General features: G+C 56.4%; 2 protein-coding genes across 2 annotated transcripts in view; both read right to left on the bottom strand.

Moving 5' to 3' along the window:
* Positions 1 to 419: 419 nt before the first annotated feature.
* On the bottom strand, positions 420 to 14910 carry LOC114067408 (arf-GAP with SH3 domain, ANK repeat and PH domain-containing protein 2-like). The gene is made up of 18 exons (XM_027902806.1): positions 14787 to 14910; positions 11802 to 11962; positions 11517 to 11617; positions 10081 to 10150; positions 9548 to 9635; positions 9060 to 9108; positions 8541 to 8704; positions 8175 to 8308; positions 7429 to 7520; positions 6064 to 6241; positions 5177 to 5262; positions 4743 to 4858; positions 2996 to 3063; positions 2460 to 2567; positions 2133 to 2337; positions 1559 to 1698; positions 941 to 1063; positions 420 to 721 (listed from the first exon to the last, which is right to left on the bottom strand). The coding sequence occupies exons 1-18, from the start codon at positions 14908 to 14910 to the stop codon at positions 647 to 649; spliced, it is 2082 nt and encodes a 693-aa protein (XP_027758607.1). The 3' UTR covers positions 420 to 646.
* The window catches only part of LOC114067407 (fer-1-like protein 4), a 35624-nt gene continuing 34426 nt past the window's right edge, over positions 14570 to 15767 (bottom strand). Inside the window, exon 45 of the mRNA XM_027902805.1 lies at positions 14570 to 15439. Coding sequence (XP_027758606.1) covers positions 15259 to 15439 — 181 coding nt within the window. The 3' untranslated portion in view covers positions 14570 to 15258. The remainder of the gene's footprint in view (positions 15440 to 15767) is intronic.

Raw genomic sequence — 15767 nt, 5'->3', positions numbered from 1 at the left:
TGGCTCACTGACACCAGCAACATGGAGCTCTCAACAGCCTCGTGCATGCAGCACCTCACCAGCTTTCTTTTGCTCACCTGGATGGGATTTTGGCTCAGAGAGAAGGACTGTGAAATGTGCCTTGACAATTAGAAAAACACAGCCAGTGGAAAAGCAGCGCAAGCTGAACTGTGAGTAATTTTATCCAAGGGGAGGTCAACAAGGCCTGGCTTTGCAAGGTTTGGTGCCTGAGGTTTGGTGCAAAGACAAAGGATCTAGAAATTCAAACTAGAGCAGCCCTGTTGGTATTTATTGGTGACAGGCTCAAAGGGCCTCTGCACCACTTCTCAGGAGACAGGCACTGGGGGGACAGTGCCCTGAGCTGCCACAGAGCACATTTTCTGGATCACACACAGAGTGAAACGTGTAGGTACGGGGCAGCAGAGCACACCAGGGCTGGTCTGTGCATGGGGCTGAGGCAGGAGCACTCCTGTGGAGCCCGTGGGCTGCTGTGTTCTCGCCTTTGGCTGGCTGAGAGATTCTTGGAGACAGCCCAGAGGAGTGGTGGGCTGAGGGATGAGTGCTGGGGCAGCAGAAGTGAGCGCAGATGGTAGCTTGGAGAATTGCATTTTAAGCAGCGGATCAGATCTTCCTTCTTGAATTGCTCCTACTCGCTGAGCACGTGAACAAATGACGCTGGGAAGGCACCTTGCCTCTGGGGCTGTCCTTCAATCCACCCTTTCTGTGGGGAGATGGGAAGAAAAAGGAGTGGTGAGCACAGCACAGGGGGATGAGGAACTGGACCCACAACAGCTTCCTTTGGTTACCAAGGAGAAGATGGTGAGACAGATGCAGAGCAGGAGATGGCAATGTGTGCAACAGTCATGGGACAGAGGTGTGAAATGTCTGGAGAGGGGATCACGTGCACCCAAGTGCCGGTTACACACCCGGGTTCACTCACCCACCAGTTGCTGTCCTCCTTTCCAGACACCACAATGACCTCTCCTGTGTGGAAGGTCAGCTCATCCTCCCGGTCAGCATCGCAGTCATAGAGAGCACGAACCCTGCAGAGCGGCCGTCGGTTCTGCCAGGACAGAACATCGTCAGAACAAACCAAAATGGTGCCACTGTCCTGACCCCAAAGGCCCTGGCAAAGCTGTGAAGAGCAAGGATGAGAGGCTGGGAGATTTTCCTGTGCAGAGAGGAGTGCAGAGGGAGCAGATCATCTGCTGGGAGTTTGGGTGGGACAGGGGCTCCTTCTGCTGGAGCATCGTGCCAGAGGCAGCTGCCCCTCTGCCCCAGGACTGTGCCAGTGCAGGGCACGGGGTCCCTGTTCTCTCAGGGCAGGTCTGTGTTCACCACAGCCCCAAGACCAAGCAACCCAAGCAAGGTGTCCCTAATGAAAGGGCTCTGCCTCTGCAGTAGCATCAGCACTCCCAGCACTTAGCAGGGATGTCAATGCCAGGGAATCATGGAAATGCCAGAAGGAGAAGTTGCTGGGGCCAACAGCAGCTCAGGTCAAAAACAAAGGGGATAAATACTGGCAGATGTGGGAGCTGAGCTGATCCTGACCACCTACCAAACTGCTCCTCTGAGGAAATGGGACACTCCAAGCATGGCCAGAACATGGATCTGGCTCCTGGAGGGCTCGGTGTGGGCCAGGCTGTTCTACTTTGCTGGGGCCAGATGTGCAGAGGGGGTCCAAGGCTTTCAGGGCACCTAAAACACAACCAGGCTGGTTCATCTGCTCACACCTTTCATCACAGGTGGACAACAGCAACCACCACTGTCAGGCAATATGGTGCAACACGGTCCTGCAGGATGGTACAGTGTGGGCAGCAATGCCCCCATCAGTCTGGGAGCTGGGAAGGGGAGGGACTGGGGATAGGGGAGGGATTGGGGACAGGGCAGGGACTGGGGACAGTTGTGCTGCTCTTCAAAGCAGTGATCAGTGCTAGGTCAGACCAGCCAGCACAAGCCAGCCTTGGACCCTGAGGAGCAGAGGCCCAAAGGACAACCCAGGGCACCAGACAAGCCCTCCCACCCTGCTGGGGCCCAGCTCCCTCCCAGACCCCCCTCTGTAGATGGGGCCAGGCTGCAGCAGCAGCAGCTCACCCTGCCAGCCCCCACAGGACCCTGCCACAGCCTCTCACCTGGCTTTGCCTGCTGGGGTGGGGATGGAGGTGGGTGGGAGGGGGGCTGTGGCACCTCCAGTCCGTGTAGGTGGGCGGCTGGAGAGGGACAGGGGTCCGGCCACCCATCCTGGGGCGCTGCCTCTGCTGCCTCTGGCCTGGGGACAGCGGCAGGGGGGTGGCAGCAGCTCTGGGGATGGGCAGATCCCCTCTTCTCAGGACCCATCTGGGAGAGGGGGTTGCAGGTTGGATGGAGGGTGCACAGCTGGGAGCAGCTCCCACTCCAGTGCAGGGAGCGAGGCCACAGCAGCGCCCACGGCCCCAGCCCAGCCCCCCTCAGCACCTCACCTTCTCATCCAGCTCTTGGTCACTCTCAAACATGTCATCCTGTCCCAGCCACCACTCGTGTTCCACGTGGACGTGGGGGTTGAATTGACTGCTCTGGGCCTGCAGCAGCTGGGGCACAGGGGAGATCCCTGAGGACCCATCAGACCTGTCCTACCCCACCAGCCCCACCGGCCCCATATCCGAGCACCCACCCAGCAGGGCAAGCTCAGCAGCTGCAGGCAGTGCTCCCCAGCAGCAATGGGCCACTGCCAAGGCCTCCAAATGCACAAATCAGGATGTGGAAAAGCCAAGCCTGGCTTGCTGAGGAGACGCACAACCCCAGCGCAGATCCAAGTCCCCCTGCCTGATGCAACCCCTGCCTGGCCTGTCCTGTAGGGCCAGCACCCACCCTCACTCCTCTGCATCCCACACGGGCACTGGAGGTGCTGAGGGGCACGGGTGGCCCTGTGGACACGTCCACGTGGGTGTGGGTCCCCCCTGCTCTCTGCTGCTGGGACGTGTCCTGAAACAGGAGGGGTGGTGAGACAGTGCCTTACCAGCTTTTCACACAGGGGGTGTCTCATCCTCCTGGCAACATCCAGGGCCGTCTCTCCTGCTCTGTTAGCTGTGGGGGAAGCAGCACCCTGAGGCCCAGGAGCCCACGCTGTGCTCAGTGAAACAAAGAGCTGTGCTTTTTTGGGGGGATATCTGGCAAAATAAGCCTAAAAGAAGGGCCAGCCTATACCCAGGAGCAGAACAAAGGCTCAGACCATTGAAGGATGGTGGTGGGAAGATGAAGAGCACAGGAGTTGAGATACACAAATAAGGAGAGAAAGGAGTAGGAGTAAATCGATGACTTGCAGAGGTGAGACAGGGCAGAGAGGACAAAAAGACAAAAGAGCCTCATTGCCAGAGCCTCAAGGCTACAAAACCAGAGGAGGAGACCATAGGGAAGGCGTTCCCCGTCCTCTGTGTCACCACAGGGATCAGTGTGTGTGTCCTGATGCCTGATGGACACCCAGGTCCCTGTGCTTGCAAGAAAAGTGCGAGAGAAAGTGCAAACGAGCCACAACCATTTTACATCGGTTTGACTTTAAAATACAACTCCTCCCATTGCTTGGAGGTGTGAGGGTGGGACCTGTGATGGTGTTGCTGTAATGCAAAACCCCTCCTTGCAGAGCAGCAGCATGACACTGGCTGGGAGGGCTCTGGGGAAGGGGGAAGGTGGGAGAAGGGAACAGCAAGAGGTCTGTACCCAAAGGGACTGCAGAGCATCCCCAGACCAGCTGTGGGACCTGCACTGTGGACTCGGGGTTCTTGAGGTGCCAGTGTTAGTAAAGGTGGGTCAGGCCCAACTGTGCCCAGCATGGCCAAGGCAGTGAGAAATGTGGCTGCCAAATCCCTGTGCAGCTGGGGGACACACACCCAGCTCCTGCTGCTCTCTTTGTCCTCCAGGGGGCTGCTCCTGTGCTGCCTGGAATGGGAAATGGGACCATCACAGGAGTATCCCAAGAGGCAAAAGCTGCACCTGCCAGCTTGGCTGACACCTCACAGTGGGAACACTTGTGCCCTCCCACTTCACCCACGATCCCAGTTTTTCAGCTCACTTCTGTGATGTGAAGAGGAGATTTATGAGCAATATAAATGGTTGGACCTGTGATCTGGGCACCAGAGCACCAGCACACGCCGTCTCAGAACCAGTGCTTTGATAGTCCTCCTGCCTGTGCTCCAGCACTGAAGTGTTGGCTTTGGAAACGAGTTCAGTGCCTGTTTTGGCTTCTGCTGTGCATGTGCAGTGTGTGGCAGAGCAGCTCAGGCAGTGTTTACCTCGCTGGACTCTGCCAGCTTGGTGAGCCCACCCCGCTGCAGTCCCACCAGCAAGGGGGACAGTGAAGTGGGGCAGAGGCACAAGCTCCCTGGGCCAGAGTTTACTCCCTGGGGAGCAGAGAAGAGCATCCTCTGCTCACAGCTGGAGAGCAAAGCCACTGCTTCTGTCCCAGGCTGTCAAGAGCAGGACCTGTGAGATGTGATCACCCCACTCACGGAGGGCCACGTGCACCCCAAAGCAGTTTGTGAGTGATGCTGAGCCTGGAGAGCCAGCCCAGAGCAGAGTCAGGGCAGGGCACCTCGCTGGATGTGGGAAGAGCCTGGAGCTGACGCTGTCCCCCTGGGGGCTGAGCTCCACACCAACACTGCCATCCACCTGCCCGCCCACAGCCGCAGCCAGGAGCTCTGAACACTCCAACAGACCACGAGGGTGCTTCCAGAGAAGAGCTGGGCAGACACTCTGTGTGTGCCACTCACTGATGGTGATGTTGGCTCCAGCCCTCAGCAGCAGCGTGGCGCACTCAGGCCTGTTGTGGGAGCAGCAGTAGTGCAGCGCCGTGTTCCCCTCCACCGTCTGCCCCACCAGGCTCCTGCTGCAGCACAGGGGGACAGTGTCAGCACCTCTAGGAAGAGCCACCACCACCCCAGCCCCAGCAAACACTGCCTGGTGCTAACACGTGTCCTGTTTCCCACCTCACCTGGAGAACGGGTGGTCACCACCATTGTCACACCTCAGCCCACGGGGGACAAGGGAACCCCTCTGATCTAAGGGAAGTTACCCCAAGCCCAACCTGAGACTTGTTTTCCCTGATGATTTTTCTCTTCTTTTGGGAGCATTTCAGGAAGATCATCGGTCTTGCACCTTTCATTAAGGTCAGCCATGACAAGCTGACTGGCTGGGATGAACTTACCTGTTCTGGACAAGAAAATCAACAATATGCAGAGAGGTTTGATCAGACAAAAGCACTGCCAGGTGGAGAATCGTCTCCCCAGGTTCCTATGACCAAGAAGAACAGAGCAAGGATGAGACAGAGTCTGCCTGTTGTGCCCTTTGGGGCTGTCTTGACACAATTAAAATCCCAGAGATGAGTAAGTTTAACTGTCTCTTCAGAGGCCACCAAGGCTGGTGAGAACCCAGTATAAATAGTGAGCTCACAGCTTCATGAAGAAGAACCAATCATCCCCTTTTCACTTTTAGAAACCATGGCAATCAAAGGTATCAAATTTTGTCCCCAGGCCACCAGCTGAACTCTGTCAAGCCCAGGATCTCAGCAGAGCCCTGGGGAGTTCAACAGCTGCTCCCTGCAGATCTGCTTCTCACTCACCAGTTTGTCCCAACATGTCCCAGTGCTTCTTGCTCACTGCAACATTTTGCTCCTTTGCTTGGAGGACCCCCACCAGCAGCAAGCCTGCAGCTCTGGGGATTCCCTAAATTCCTAACAAACACCACTCTCTTCCTCCACTTACAGCAGTGACCCACACTGTGGTTTTGCAGGAAAAAATGCTGCCCTGTTTTAGGTAAATCTCAGTTACAAATAGGCCTTGGAAAAGCCTCGGGCTTGTGGTTTTGACTCCTGCCCCCTCCACACGCAGCACAAGGAGGGTTGTGGGGTCACAGCCAGAAAATCCTTCCTGTGCCGTGACATTCCTCGCCCTGCCTGAGTCTGCCTGTTGCTCCAGCTCATGGAGAGCACCATTTTCATCAGAAAACTGTTCCCTCCCAGGCACAGGGACCCTTGTGGACAGGCTGGAGAGCAAAGCTGATTGAAATACGGGCCTGTGGGGTGGGTGGCTGTACCTGCAGAGGGGCCAGCACAGGCTCGCTCAGGTCCACGTTCTGTGCATATGCTTGGAGCAAAGAAAGCATGTCCTTGTTCTTCACAGCTCCTGGGAGGGTGGAGAATTGAACAGGAGGGCTCCTCTTGGCATATTTCTTCTCAACATATTTGGAAATGATGAAATTCTTCCGAGAGGCCCTTGCAGAGAGCAGCCAGATGGGAGTCAGGGGCCACAGAGCAACCCAGCAGGCTCCCTCCTCTCTTTCCACCCCAGCCACCTTCCCTCTCTCTCCTCAGCCCTGCCAGGCAATTTAGCACCCAACTCCTCTGCATCAGCATTCATTACAACTCTCACAGGGCACTCTGGTTTTCTTAAAGCTTCCTTTCTGCAGTTACATAATTAAACAGGACCTTCACTTTCATGCACTTAAACTGCCATGGCCTGGGGCTGAGGACTCCTGCACACAATGTGAGAAGCCAAAACCAGCCCCCTGTCTTTCCCTCTCAGGGGGCAAAGGAGTGCTCCAAACAGAAAAGGTTGAGGGAGAACCAAATTACTAATTTCACACAGTTTAGGTTTCCCCAGCACACAAGTAGAAGAGTGGAAATGGCAACTTGGATCCTGACCACACTGTTCCAGTTGTATTTTCCTGTTCTCCCAGCTCTCTGCTGCTCTCTCCCTGCTAAGTGCCATTCCTTACTCATCCATTCACTGCAGAGTAGGTCCACACCGTCCAAATGGTACCACAGTCAGGACTTACAGGATTGTAATGGAGCCTAATTACGCCTGCTCTGCCTGCCCTCCAGCCTCCCTGAAGTCCCCTCAGCCCTGACAATGTTTCCCAGCTCTGTGCTTCCCCCAGGAGCGCTGCTGCACCCCACGTTCATGGCACACCACCCTGGAGAAGCCCCCAGCTAATACTGGTACCAGCCATGCCACCAGCTGTCCCCTGTCCTCTGCAGAGCCTGGGGGCACCCCGGGATGAAGGACAGCAGTTCCCACATCCTGAGCCAACCCTGTGTTGATCCCACCAACTCTGGGCCACTGTGCACAGTGAGCTGCTTTGCACCATGCACGTCCCTGGCACCCATCCCACTGCGCCCTCCTGCCACCCTGCTCTGCAGCTCCACTCTGGTTCTAAATTTTCCCTTCTTGCCTTCTCCTTTCCAACACTGGCTCCTCAACCTTTGTCCTGACCTCGAGGCCAATCCTTGAGCTGCCCTGCTGGCTTTTCCTCACTCGCCTTCTCTCCTTTATCAAACTTTTCCAGCTAAGCTTGATAAAGCTGCTCCTAAAGGGAAGTGCCGGTCTCGGGAGGAGCCTGAGCAGTGTCCTGGTGCTGGTCACTGCAGGGAGCACTCTGTGCTCAGGGGTGTCCACTCACATGTCACTGTGAACAGTGGGCTTCCAGGACAGGTTGTGCAGATTTGCTTCCATAACACTGTTGAAGCCGGAGTTGCCGATGTTCCTCGCCAGCTGCAAAACAGCCAAGGAGGAGGTGCCATGGGACACAGAGCAGCTGAGAAGGGGCAGCTCCAGGTTGAGATCCTGGCCAGGTATCCAGGGGATGTCAAGGGGTGCCAGGATGTGTGTGCCCAACAGCTGGAGGCTTCTGATTTTCCTCCTGCTGCTGAGAACTCCCAACTCCAGCAGAGCAACCAACCCCAGAGTTGACCCCTGTGCTCAGAGCTGGGCAAGCAACCATCCCTGCAAAAAGCCCCTTCTCCTGCCCTGCTCCCCAGCAGCAGCTCCAGTCACAGCCTGACTAAACCCAGGAGCACTGAGGGCATTAAAACAGCCTCATGCACAGTCTCCAAGCCCTCCTCTGCCCCATGCTCTGCCCTGCCCCGGTTCAAGCTTGGCCCTGCCCCACAGCTCCCCTGCACTGGGGGACACAGATGGGGAAAGGGGACTGAGAGCGATGGGTGACCCAACAACAGCAAAATGACTCCCTCCTCTCCTCCTGGAAGATGACAATTCCTGACACAATAACCACTAAACCCTGGGAATTACAGGTGGGTACAGATCAGTTTAACAGGTGAAAAAAACCCACAGAATTAACTTAGTTTTAGAGAGGCCCCAGCAGAAACAAGAGAGGCTTGAGCACAGAGCACTCTGGCAGCATCCTACCAGCAATTCAGAGGTTGCCAGCTTGTCCAGAGACAGCGACTGGACATGGGAGAGGTGCACACCCATCTCCCTGTGAACCCCTGAGCACTCCCTGCAGATCAGGATGCCCAAGTTAACGGAGAGCCAAGAGGGATCTGCAGGGACAAGACCACAGGGCTTGTGTGGATCTCTTGCCTCTGCTCCCTGCTGGCCCCCCAGCACCCCGTGGCACGAGCTCCCCAGCAGGGCAGAGGGGAGAAGCATGACCCCAGATGCCTGTGGGTTTTCGGGAGCTGGATGCCTTTGGGGCAGGGCAGAGCACTGCCTGGCCAGGGGGGGGAAGCACAGGGGGCAGGGGGAGCCCCAGGACCATGGGCTGGCTGTCACCTGGGGCAGAGCAGTCACAGCACTCCCCGTTCCCAGGCACAGCCCTGAGCTCCTCGATGATGGCTCGGCTCAGCTCCTCGTGGCTGCTCTGCCCTCCACCCCGGGCCTTGCTGAAGGCCACGTTCAGTGCCCCCTCCTTGCTGTTGCTGAGGATGGACACCCAGCTGCAAGGGCAGGAAGCAGGTTAGGAGCAGGGTCCCATGGCTCTGTGCTCAGGCTGCAGGGCCAGAAGGGCAGCAGGGCTTGTCCCACTGTCAGAGGGGAGATCCCAGGCTGCCCCAGACTGTGCAGCAGCCACCACACACAAAGGTCTTTCCCAGGACTCCAAACTGGTTGCCAGGAGCACCCCCTCAGCCCCATGTCCTCTCTGTGACTGGCAGTTCCCCCAGAGAGACTGGGCACAGTCAGGATGCAAAGGGCATCAGCCAAGGGGCTGCCCCATGCTGCTCAGTTAGCCAACAGCCCAGCTCATCCTCGGAGCCAGGGCTGTTGGTGGTTTTTGGTGCTGGCAGTACTCACATGACACAGTCCTGCTCATCCTCGGCCTGGAAGTGGAACGTGCGGTTGTCTGAAACACACAGAGCCCCCCTGACACCCTGGTGGAACTGCAGAGCCTTCAGGGCAAGGCACAAACCCCTGAGCTGGGCTCAGCAGACCTGGGAGCAACCTCCAGCCCAGGCAGCCTGGCTGACAGCCCCTGCCCAGTGCACCCCAAGGAAAGGGACCCACTCCTGTCCCAGGAAGGAGGGATACTGGAGTCAGTTTAACTGCAGCCCAGGAACTACACCTGCCCCACAGCAGTGTTTTCTGTCTCACCCCCCGTGTGTGCATCACTGCTCCTGAGCAGAGCTGCCTCCTGGCACAGTTTCCTCAGGGTAATCCCCCAAGCTGGCCCAGAACTGCCGAGCTTCCCCCCATCCCTGAACACACCGTTTCTTTGAGCCCCAAGCACTGCCCCAGCTTCAGGCCCTTCCCAAAGGATCCATAGGGCAGGTGCCAGCACTCACGGGAAACCAGATCGAAGCATTTCTTGTCATCCCTGTGTGGCTTCACTTGGCAGGTCAGTAAATTCAGCCGGGCTGGGGGGCGGCTGAGCTGCAAGCAGAACGAGCAAACACTTCAGGGCTGTGGTGCTGTGGGGACAAGCACCACCTGGCTCTGGAGACAGACACGGGACTGCCCCATGCCCAGCACTTTTTTTAGCTGAGCTCTCAGGAGCAATGCAAGAAATAGTGACACAGAACTTTTCTTTCCCAACAGCCACCCCGTGCTTGAAGCCAGGTCCCCAAGCTCATCCCTCTCCATGCACAGAGACAGACAAGGATCTCCTGTGTTTGTCTAACACTCTCTGGGTTGCAGGGACATCAGTCTCAAGAGAAAGGCTCCTGTGCCAGGGCAGTCCAGCAGGGGAAGCAGCAGGCACGAGGGCCCTGACAAGCCCCAGGAAGCCACTGGAGTGCCCCTCAGCAACAGGCTCTGCAGACCCTGAGGGGCAGGCGGCAGCTTCCAGTGGGAGCAGAGGGGAAGAAGCAGTTCCTACCATGCTGTGAGAGATGGTCAGGTATCCATTGCTGACGGTGCATTTCCTCCTCTGCCAGACTTTCCTCAACCTGGAAGTGAGTGGGGGGTGAAGTGAAGGACATGCCCGTGGAGGAGCAGCCGTGCAGTGCAGCGCAGCCCTGGCAAAGGCAAGAGCCATGCAAGGCCCAGCACAGGCCCACAGCTCTCAGGGACACGGCTGGGATCCCACAGCCTGGCTCTGTTGCTGTCGGTGTGCTCCGAGCTGGGAAGGAGCTGTCAATGTGGCACAAGGCAGGTTTGTCCCGACAGGCAGCTCCCCGTGCTGCTGGGGTGGTGGTGCAGGAGCAGAAGGGCAGTCAGGGCAGCAGGACCTGCTAGCAGAGCGGGAAGCCTTTGCAGAGTCCTCAGCAAACATCCACAAGCCCTTCAGCTCCAAAGTGACCCCAGGCTGCTTTCCTGTGCCTGCCACCAGGGCCCACCATCACACAGGGAGAGGTGGGAGAGAGACATCCACAGGGTGAGGAGATACCTGTGGTGAAGGAGACTCCTGAGGTCATTATTTTCGATACAGTTTCAGGTATTTCTAGGGTACTTCATGGTCCTTTCCAGGTATGCAAGTCTCTCAGCATAAGACCCCTGTGATTCCCAGCAAGCATTCTGGTGGGAGCTGATCCTCTTTTCAAAGACAGTGGAGTGCTTTCCTCAGGGAAGAGTGCCTGCTGGCTCTCTACCCTCTGGCCCACAGTGCCCTCTCCAACACTCATGCTGTGTCTAAGTCACCCCACATTTCTGCTCCTTCCCCTAATTCTCACCGTCAGGGATCTGAACCCAGTACTGAACTGTGAGGGCAGAGGGGTCTGAAAGGCAAAGGTCAGGGCTGGGGAGGATGGGAAGGGAGAAGAGAGCATAAAACATCACCAGGACTGTATATAAATCCCCATGGCACCCCTGAGCATCTCCCATCCAGGAGGGTGGAGGGCTCAGGTCTCCTCATGCTGGAGCAGAGGCGATGGAGGAGGTTCTGGAAAGCAAGGAGTGCCTGGGAGAGGGGGAGAGGCACCGACCCTTCCTGTCTCTGCCTTGATAAAGGAGAGAAGCACAAGATTTCAGGGTGCTGGATGAAAGCAGTAGGATCCCTGCTGGAGGGAAAGCCAGCTGGTTCTGGCTTCTCACAGTGTGTGCAGGAGTCCTCACCCCCAGCACCTGCAGGGTTTGAGAGGACATTGCTCAGCTTCAGGGGACAGGAATGTCCTCAGAGCTAAAAGATGGACACAGGCTGCTTGGAGCTTTGTGCTGAAAGCTGTTGGAGGCTGGGACAGTGTCAAACACACCTTCATGAGCACCTGTCCTGTCCCTCTGCCTTGTGGCCAGGGAAAGGAGATTGGTTTCAATGGCTCTAATCTGGCCCCAGGTCACCAAAGTACAACTGAAAGGGTTAATGTTGATCCAACTCACCCATGGCTTTTCTTGAGGAGGGTCCCTGACCTCTCGGTGCCGTTCTGCTTGTTCCCTTGCAGGTGGTGCATGTTGTGTCCTGCCTGCCTTTTCCCAGGGTCCTGGCAGAAGCAGAGAAATAGCAGCAAGGCCCTACCCCAACAAAACCACTGCCAACCAAGAGTGTGGCCTCCCAGGACTGAGCTGTGCTCGCCCAGAGCTCACCAGAAACCCCACCCGCAGCTCTTGGTGTCAGTGGGCAGACATTCCATCGGCAGCTGCTGTGCCTGAAGGATCAAACCTTACCTCTTTCTGCTCCAGCTGGGATGCCATTTCCAGCTGATGCCGATGGGAGCAGAGCTGCTGCTTCGCCTCGTCCTGCCTGATCTTTGTCTGAGAGGCACTGGAGCACAGGGAGCCTCTCCGGTGGTAGCAGCAGGATCCTGACTCAGCTGCTCCAAATCCTCCTCCCGGGTGCAGCAGAGGTGCCCCCAACTCCACCCTCTGCCCTCACTGACTCCTCGGTGTGGGGGACTCCCTGAGCCCCATTCCTGCCGTGGGAGGTTCTGCTCGTCCCCTGCAGAGCCTGGAATGTGGTATGTGAGGAGGGAGGCAGGCACGTCCCAGCGCTCCAGCAATGAGAGCACAGTCTGCATTTTCCTGTGAAAGCAGCTGTTTGCAGTGTAAAAGCATCCAAGAGCCCGAAGGTCACGCTGTAGTGGCTGTTAGATATTCTTTTTTTTTTTTTTCCCCTCTTGGTAGCATCAGGAATTTAAAAAATTAAAAGGTCTTCAAGTCATCAAAAGCTGATAGACCTTGGCACTGGAATGTGCCCCTGAAGCAGAGCCTGGGGGTTTGTCTGCAGGATGGATCTGTAAGGTGCTGCTTGTTGTGCTCAGTTACCTCGTTCTGGGGTGGTGCCTCCCCTCTTTTTGTTATTTACATAATGACTTTTACTGTGAATGGTTACAAATTACAGAACAAGCAGGGTAACACACCCAGAGCAGGCTGATTCAGACAGAGCAGCAGATGCCCAGAGGAGACCTGCACAACAGGACCAGGAGAAATGGGTACAGGTGATGGTGATACGGTATTTGGATGAGGACCATACCCCAAACCTCTGCAAGTCTGGAGTGTGGAGGAGGATGAACAAACTGGAAGGGAGGTCTAGAAATGCTGGGAAACCAACATCAGCGCTGTGCTGTGCTGGAAGGACACCCTAGCCCCTGGGACACGAGTGCTCAGACTGCCTCTGGAAGCCTTGCCACTCGGAAAAACTTCCTCCTGTCTCCAGGCCACGGATGACTGACAGAATGCAAAGCCCAAGGTCTCAAGGCTTACAGGACCTGCCCCCCAGGAAACACACTGGATTGGCAGCAGCTGGAGTGGAAAGCTGAGAGCACAGATGAAAAATCTGGACATCTGCAGAGCAGCTGGAGATGTGGCAGAGGAATAGGCTTGTGCCTCCTTGGTACCCATGTTTGTGCTTGTTCTTTCTACTCTGTGGCCTGGGGGATGGCCCTGTACTTCTCCCACTCCCAGAGATGGCTGCATTTTACCCCTCCGTGGACCACAGTGCATCGGGAATTAAAGATTAATAGACGGGAAGAGTTGCAGAAATCCTCTGCAGGTTCTACTTCTGCAGAGGAAGAGGAGGCTTTGGGATAGACATCCCTGCTCTCCAGTCTGCTCCTGCTCAGCTGCAGCCACCTTCAGATGGATACTCACACTCTGCAGCTCTGGGAGGAGCCTCTCTGTAAACTCATCCCTGCTCACCCTCTGCAGGCTGTTGGCAGTGGCCTCGCAGCAGCCCGTGTGGTGGAGAAGGCAGAGGTGGGGGGTGAACTGAAGTCCTCCTGCATCTCCTGCTCACTGAGCTGAGGATGGAGGTGGGGCAGCAGGAAGGGAAAGTGCCAGCAGGAGCTGGGCTCTCATCAGGTGTGGCGGGGTCTGGGGTCAGCAGCAAGAGCAGGGATGAGCCCGTCGCCTTGCAAACCCACACCCTGAACAGGCACACCCACCCTCCCCCTCAGCGTGCACACACAGACACACACCCTGCACGCCCCAGGGACCATTATAAACTGAAATGTTCTGAGGAAGCCTGAGGCAGACACTTTTAAGTCTCAGGGAGCCCCAGCCTGGTGGTGTGGTGGGAAACATGTCTGAGCATGGCTGAAAGAGCCAAGAGGCTGTTTTGGGGGTGTGTTGGGGTGCACTGAGTTTGTTTGCATGGACCAGTCACTGCTGGAGTGCACCAGGTGTGCTGGGATGCACTGGGCACTGCTGGGGGGGACTGGGGACTGTTTGTGAAGGCAGAAAAACGGGGTGATGCAGCACTGTCACACCCCAGGGCCTCGCTGTAGCCCCTAGCAGGTGCATGACTGAGCCCTTTGCAGCCTTTTTCACCCCCACTTCACAGCCCAGGGGTCCCCTGGGGGAGAGAGAGCTCCCTGTTTGCCATTCTGGGGACCCCAACCTGTGGCTACTCTGCCCCCCCAGGGGAGCACCTTGTCTGCCCCACACTCACTCCTGCCTTCATGTCCAGCCAGAGTCCTCTCCTCCTCCATACCAACCTGCTCTCCTCTGCCCAGTTTCCTCCCCAGAACCTCCTCCATTCCTGCCTCATTCAAAAGGCAATCAGGCCTTTGCTAGAAAACCCCATTGTCGGTTAATTTCTTTGGAAATGCAGCTGTCCCACTGAGCATCATCTGCACCAGGACGAGACCTCTCAGCAGGAATCTCTCTCGTCAAAACCTTGGGGGAAACACCTCCACTTGAAATCAGATCACATCAGGGCTTGCCTGTACAGATGACAGGAGCCTTGGGGCACCAGAGACCACGCTGAGAACAAGTCTCATCTAATTTACATCAGCCCAGCACCAAACACAGATTGGAGCTCGTGACCCCAGGCTGTCCCAGCGCCACCCTCGCTGCTGTGCTGCCCAGGAGGAAGGGTGAGGGGGCAGTGAGGACTGCAGGCAGCAGCTTGTGCCCCAGCTCCAGAAAGCAGCTACAAAACACAAACAGCATCAGAGAGAGCAGCCAAGGAGCTTTTATTCCTGAGGAAATGAAACAAACCTGGCTCCAACACAGCATGTGCAGCAAAAGCTGTTAAGCAGCTTGTAAGGAGTTACAACCAGAAGGTCCATGTCCTAGGGAGTGTTAACCACACCCAGAGCCAACTCCACCACCAAGAGTTGTTCCTGTGCTCTTGGCACAGCAGGAAGCTTGTGGCTACCTTTGTTATCCTTCTCCCTGCAGAGCTCTATTCAAAGATCTTTCAGGTCTTACCTCCACGAGGCCCCCACACCAGACCTGCTCTCCCCCTGTACACTGTTTTGAACTCTCCAGGCAAAGGTGTGGTCAATGCCAAGTGTTGTTGAGCCAGGGCATGGATGGCTCTGCGTGTCCCCATCTCGCCAGAATCACCCTCGATGGCCAGAGCTGGTTTCAGCTGCCATGTCTGTGCCCAGCAGATTCCCATTTCCCACCCTCCCACTCCAGTCCCACAATGAATATTTTTTTCCCGAAGTTTTAACTGCCTTCCAAGGACTTTGGCTAATTTAGCAGGTTGGTCACTTGGTTCCTTGGCATCTCATGGGTACGTGGCATGAAATGGGACTCCCAGAGAAAGGCTGCTTCTGCAGGTCCCTCACTCTGAAGGTTGCCTCTGGACCTGCAGGGTTTCATTAAAATTTCTGGTCCAATCTCTATTCCTGCCATAATCACCCTTGTCTTTGAGTAGTCCTGTGCTGGAGAGCATTTATCCATTGATGATCTTCTCGCTGATGTATCCAGGCATGGTGTAGATCAAAAGAACCAGGAAGATGGTCAGAACGGCGACAATGAACAGCACAATTATATATTTCTTGTACCGTTTCCAGATAAAAAACACAAAGGTCTTCATGGGATTCACAAACCAGTTGAAAGACGTCTTTGGCCGGCTGGAACAGGAAGGGAAGAATAGATAAGCACAGGCTCAATTCACAGAGCAGCACACTGGCCCCTCTGCTTTGGTGTCCTGCTGCTCTCAGGAATGACCAGCTCTTCCTGCTGCTTCCAGGCAGGATCCCCTCAGGGGCTGCAGTGCCTGTGGGGATGCTGGAGGCAGCAGGATGGGTTCCTCGGAACAGCCTCACAGAGCTGTCCTGCACCCACCTGGCCAAAGGGACAGAGCTGCCCATTGTACAAGCAATGTGATGGCACAGCTGCCTTGATTATCTTCCCAAGATCAGCCCCGGGCCAGCTGCTGCACCAACACGTCATGTGGAC

This window comes from Empidonax traillii, unplaced genomic scaffold, assembly GCF_003031625.1.
Source record: "Empidonax traillii isolate 1590-97213 ecotype Southwest subspecies unplaced genomic scaffold, ASM303162v1 scaffold911:size244615, whole genome shotgun sequence".
NCBI lineage: Eukaryota > Metazoa > Chordata > Aves > Passeriformes > Tyrannidae > Empidonax > Empidonax traillii.
This window is presented reverse-complemented; position numbering and strand designations above follow the sequence as displayed.

Coding starts and splice junctions, on each gene's coding strand:
- LOC114067408 (XM_027902806.1), bottom strand. CDS start 14,910: ATGGGGACACGCAGAGCCATCCATGCCCTGGCTCAACAACACTTGGCA. Junction 5,263..6,063: donor CTGTGCTGGCCCCTCTGCAG/GTACAGCCACCC, acceptor TCTTGGTCATAG/GAACCTGGGGAGACGATTCT. Junction 1,064..1,558: donor TTCCTCAGAGGAGCAGTTTG/GTAGGTGGTCAG, acceptor CTGTCCTGGCAG/AACCGACGGCCGCTCTGCAG.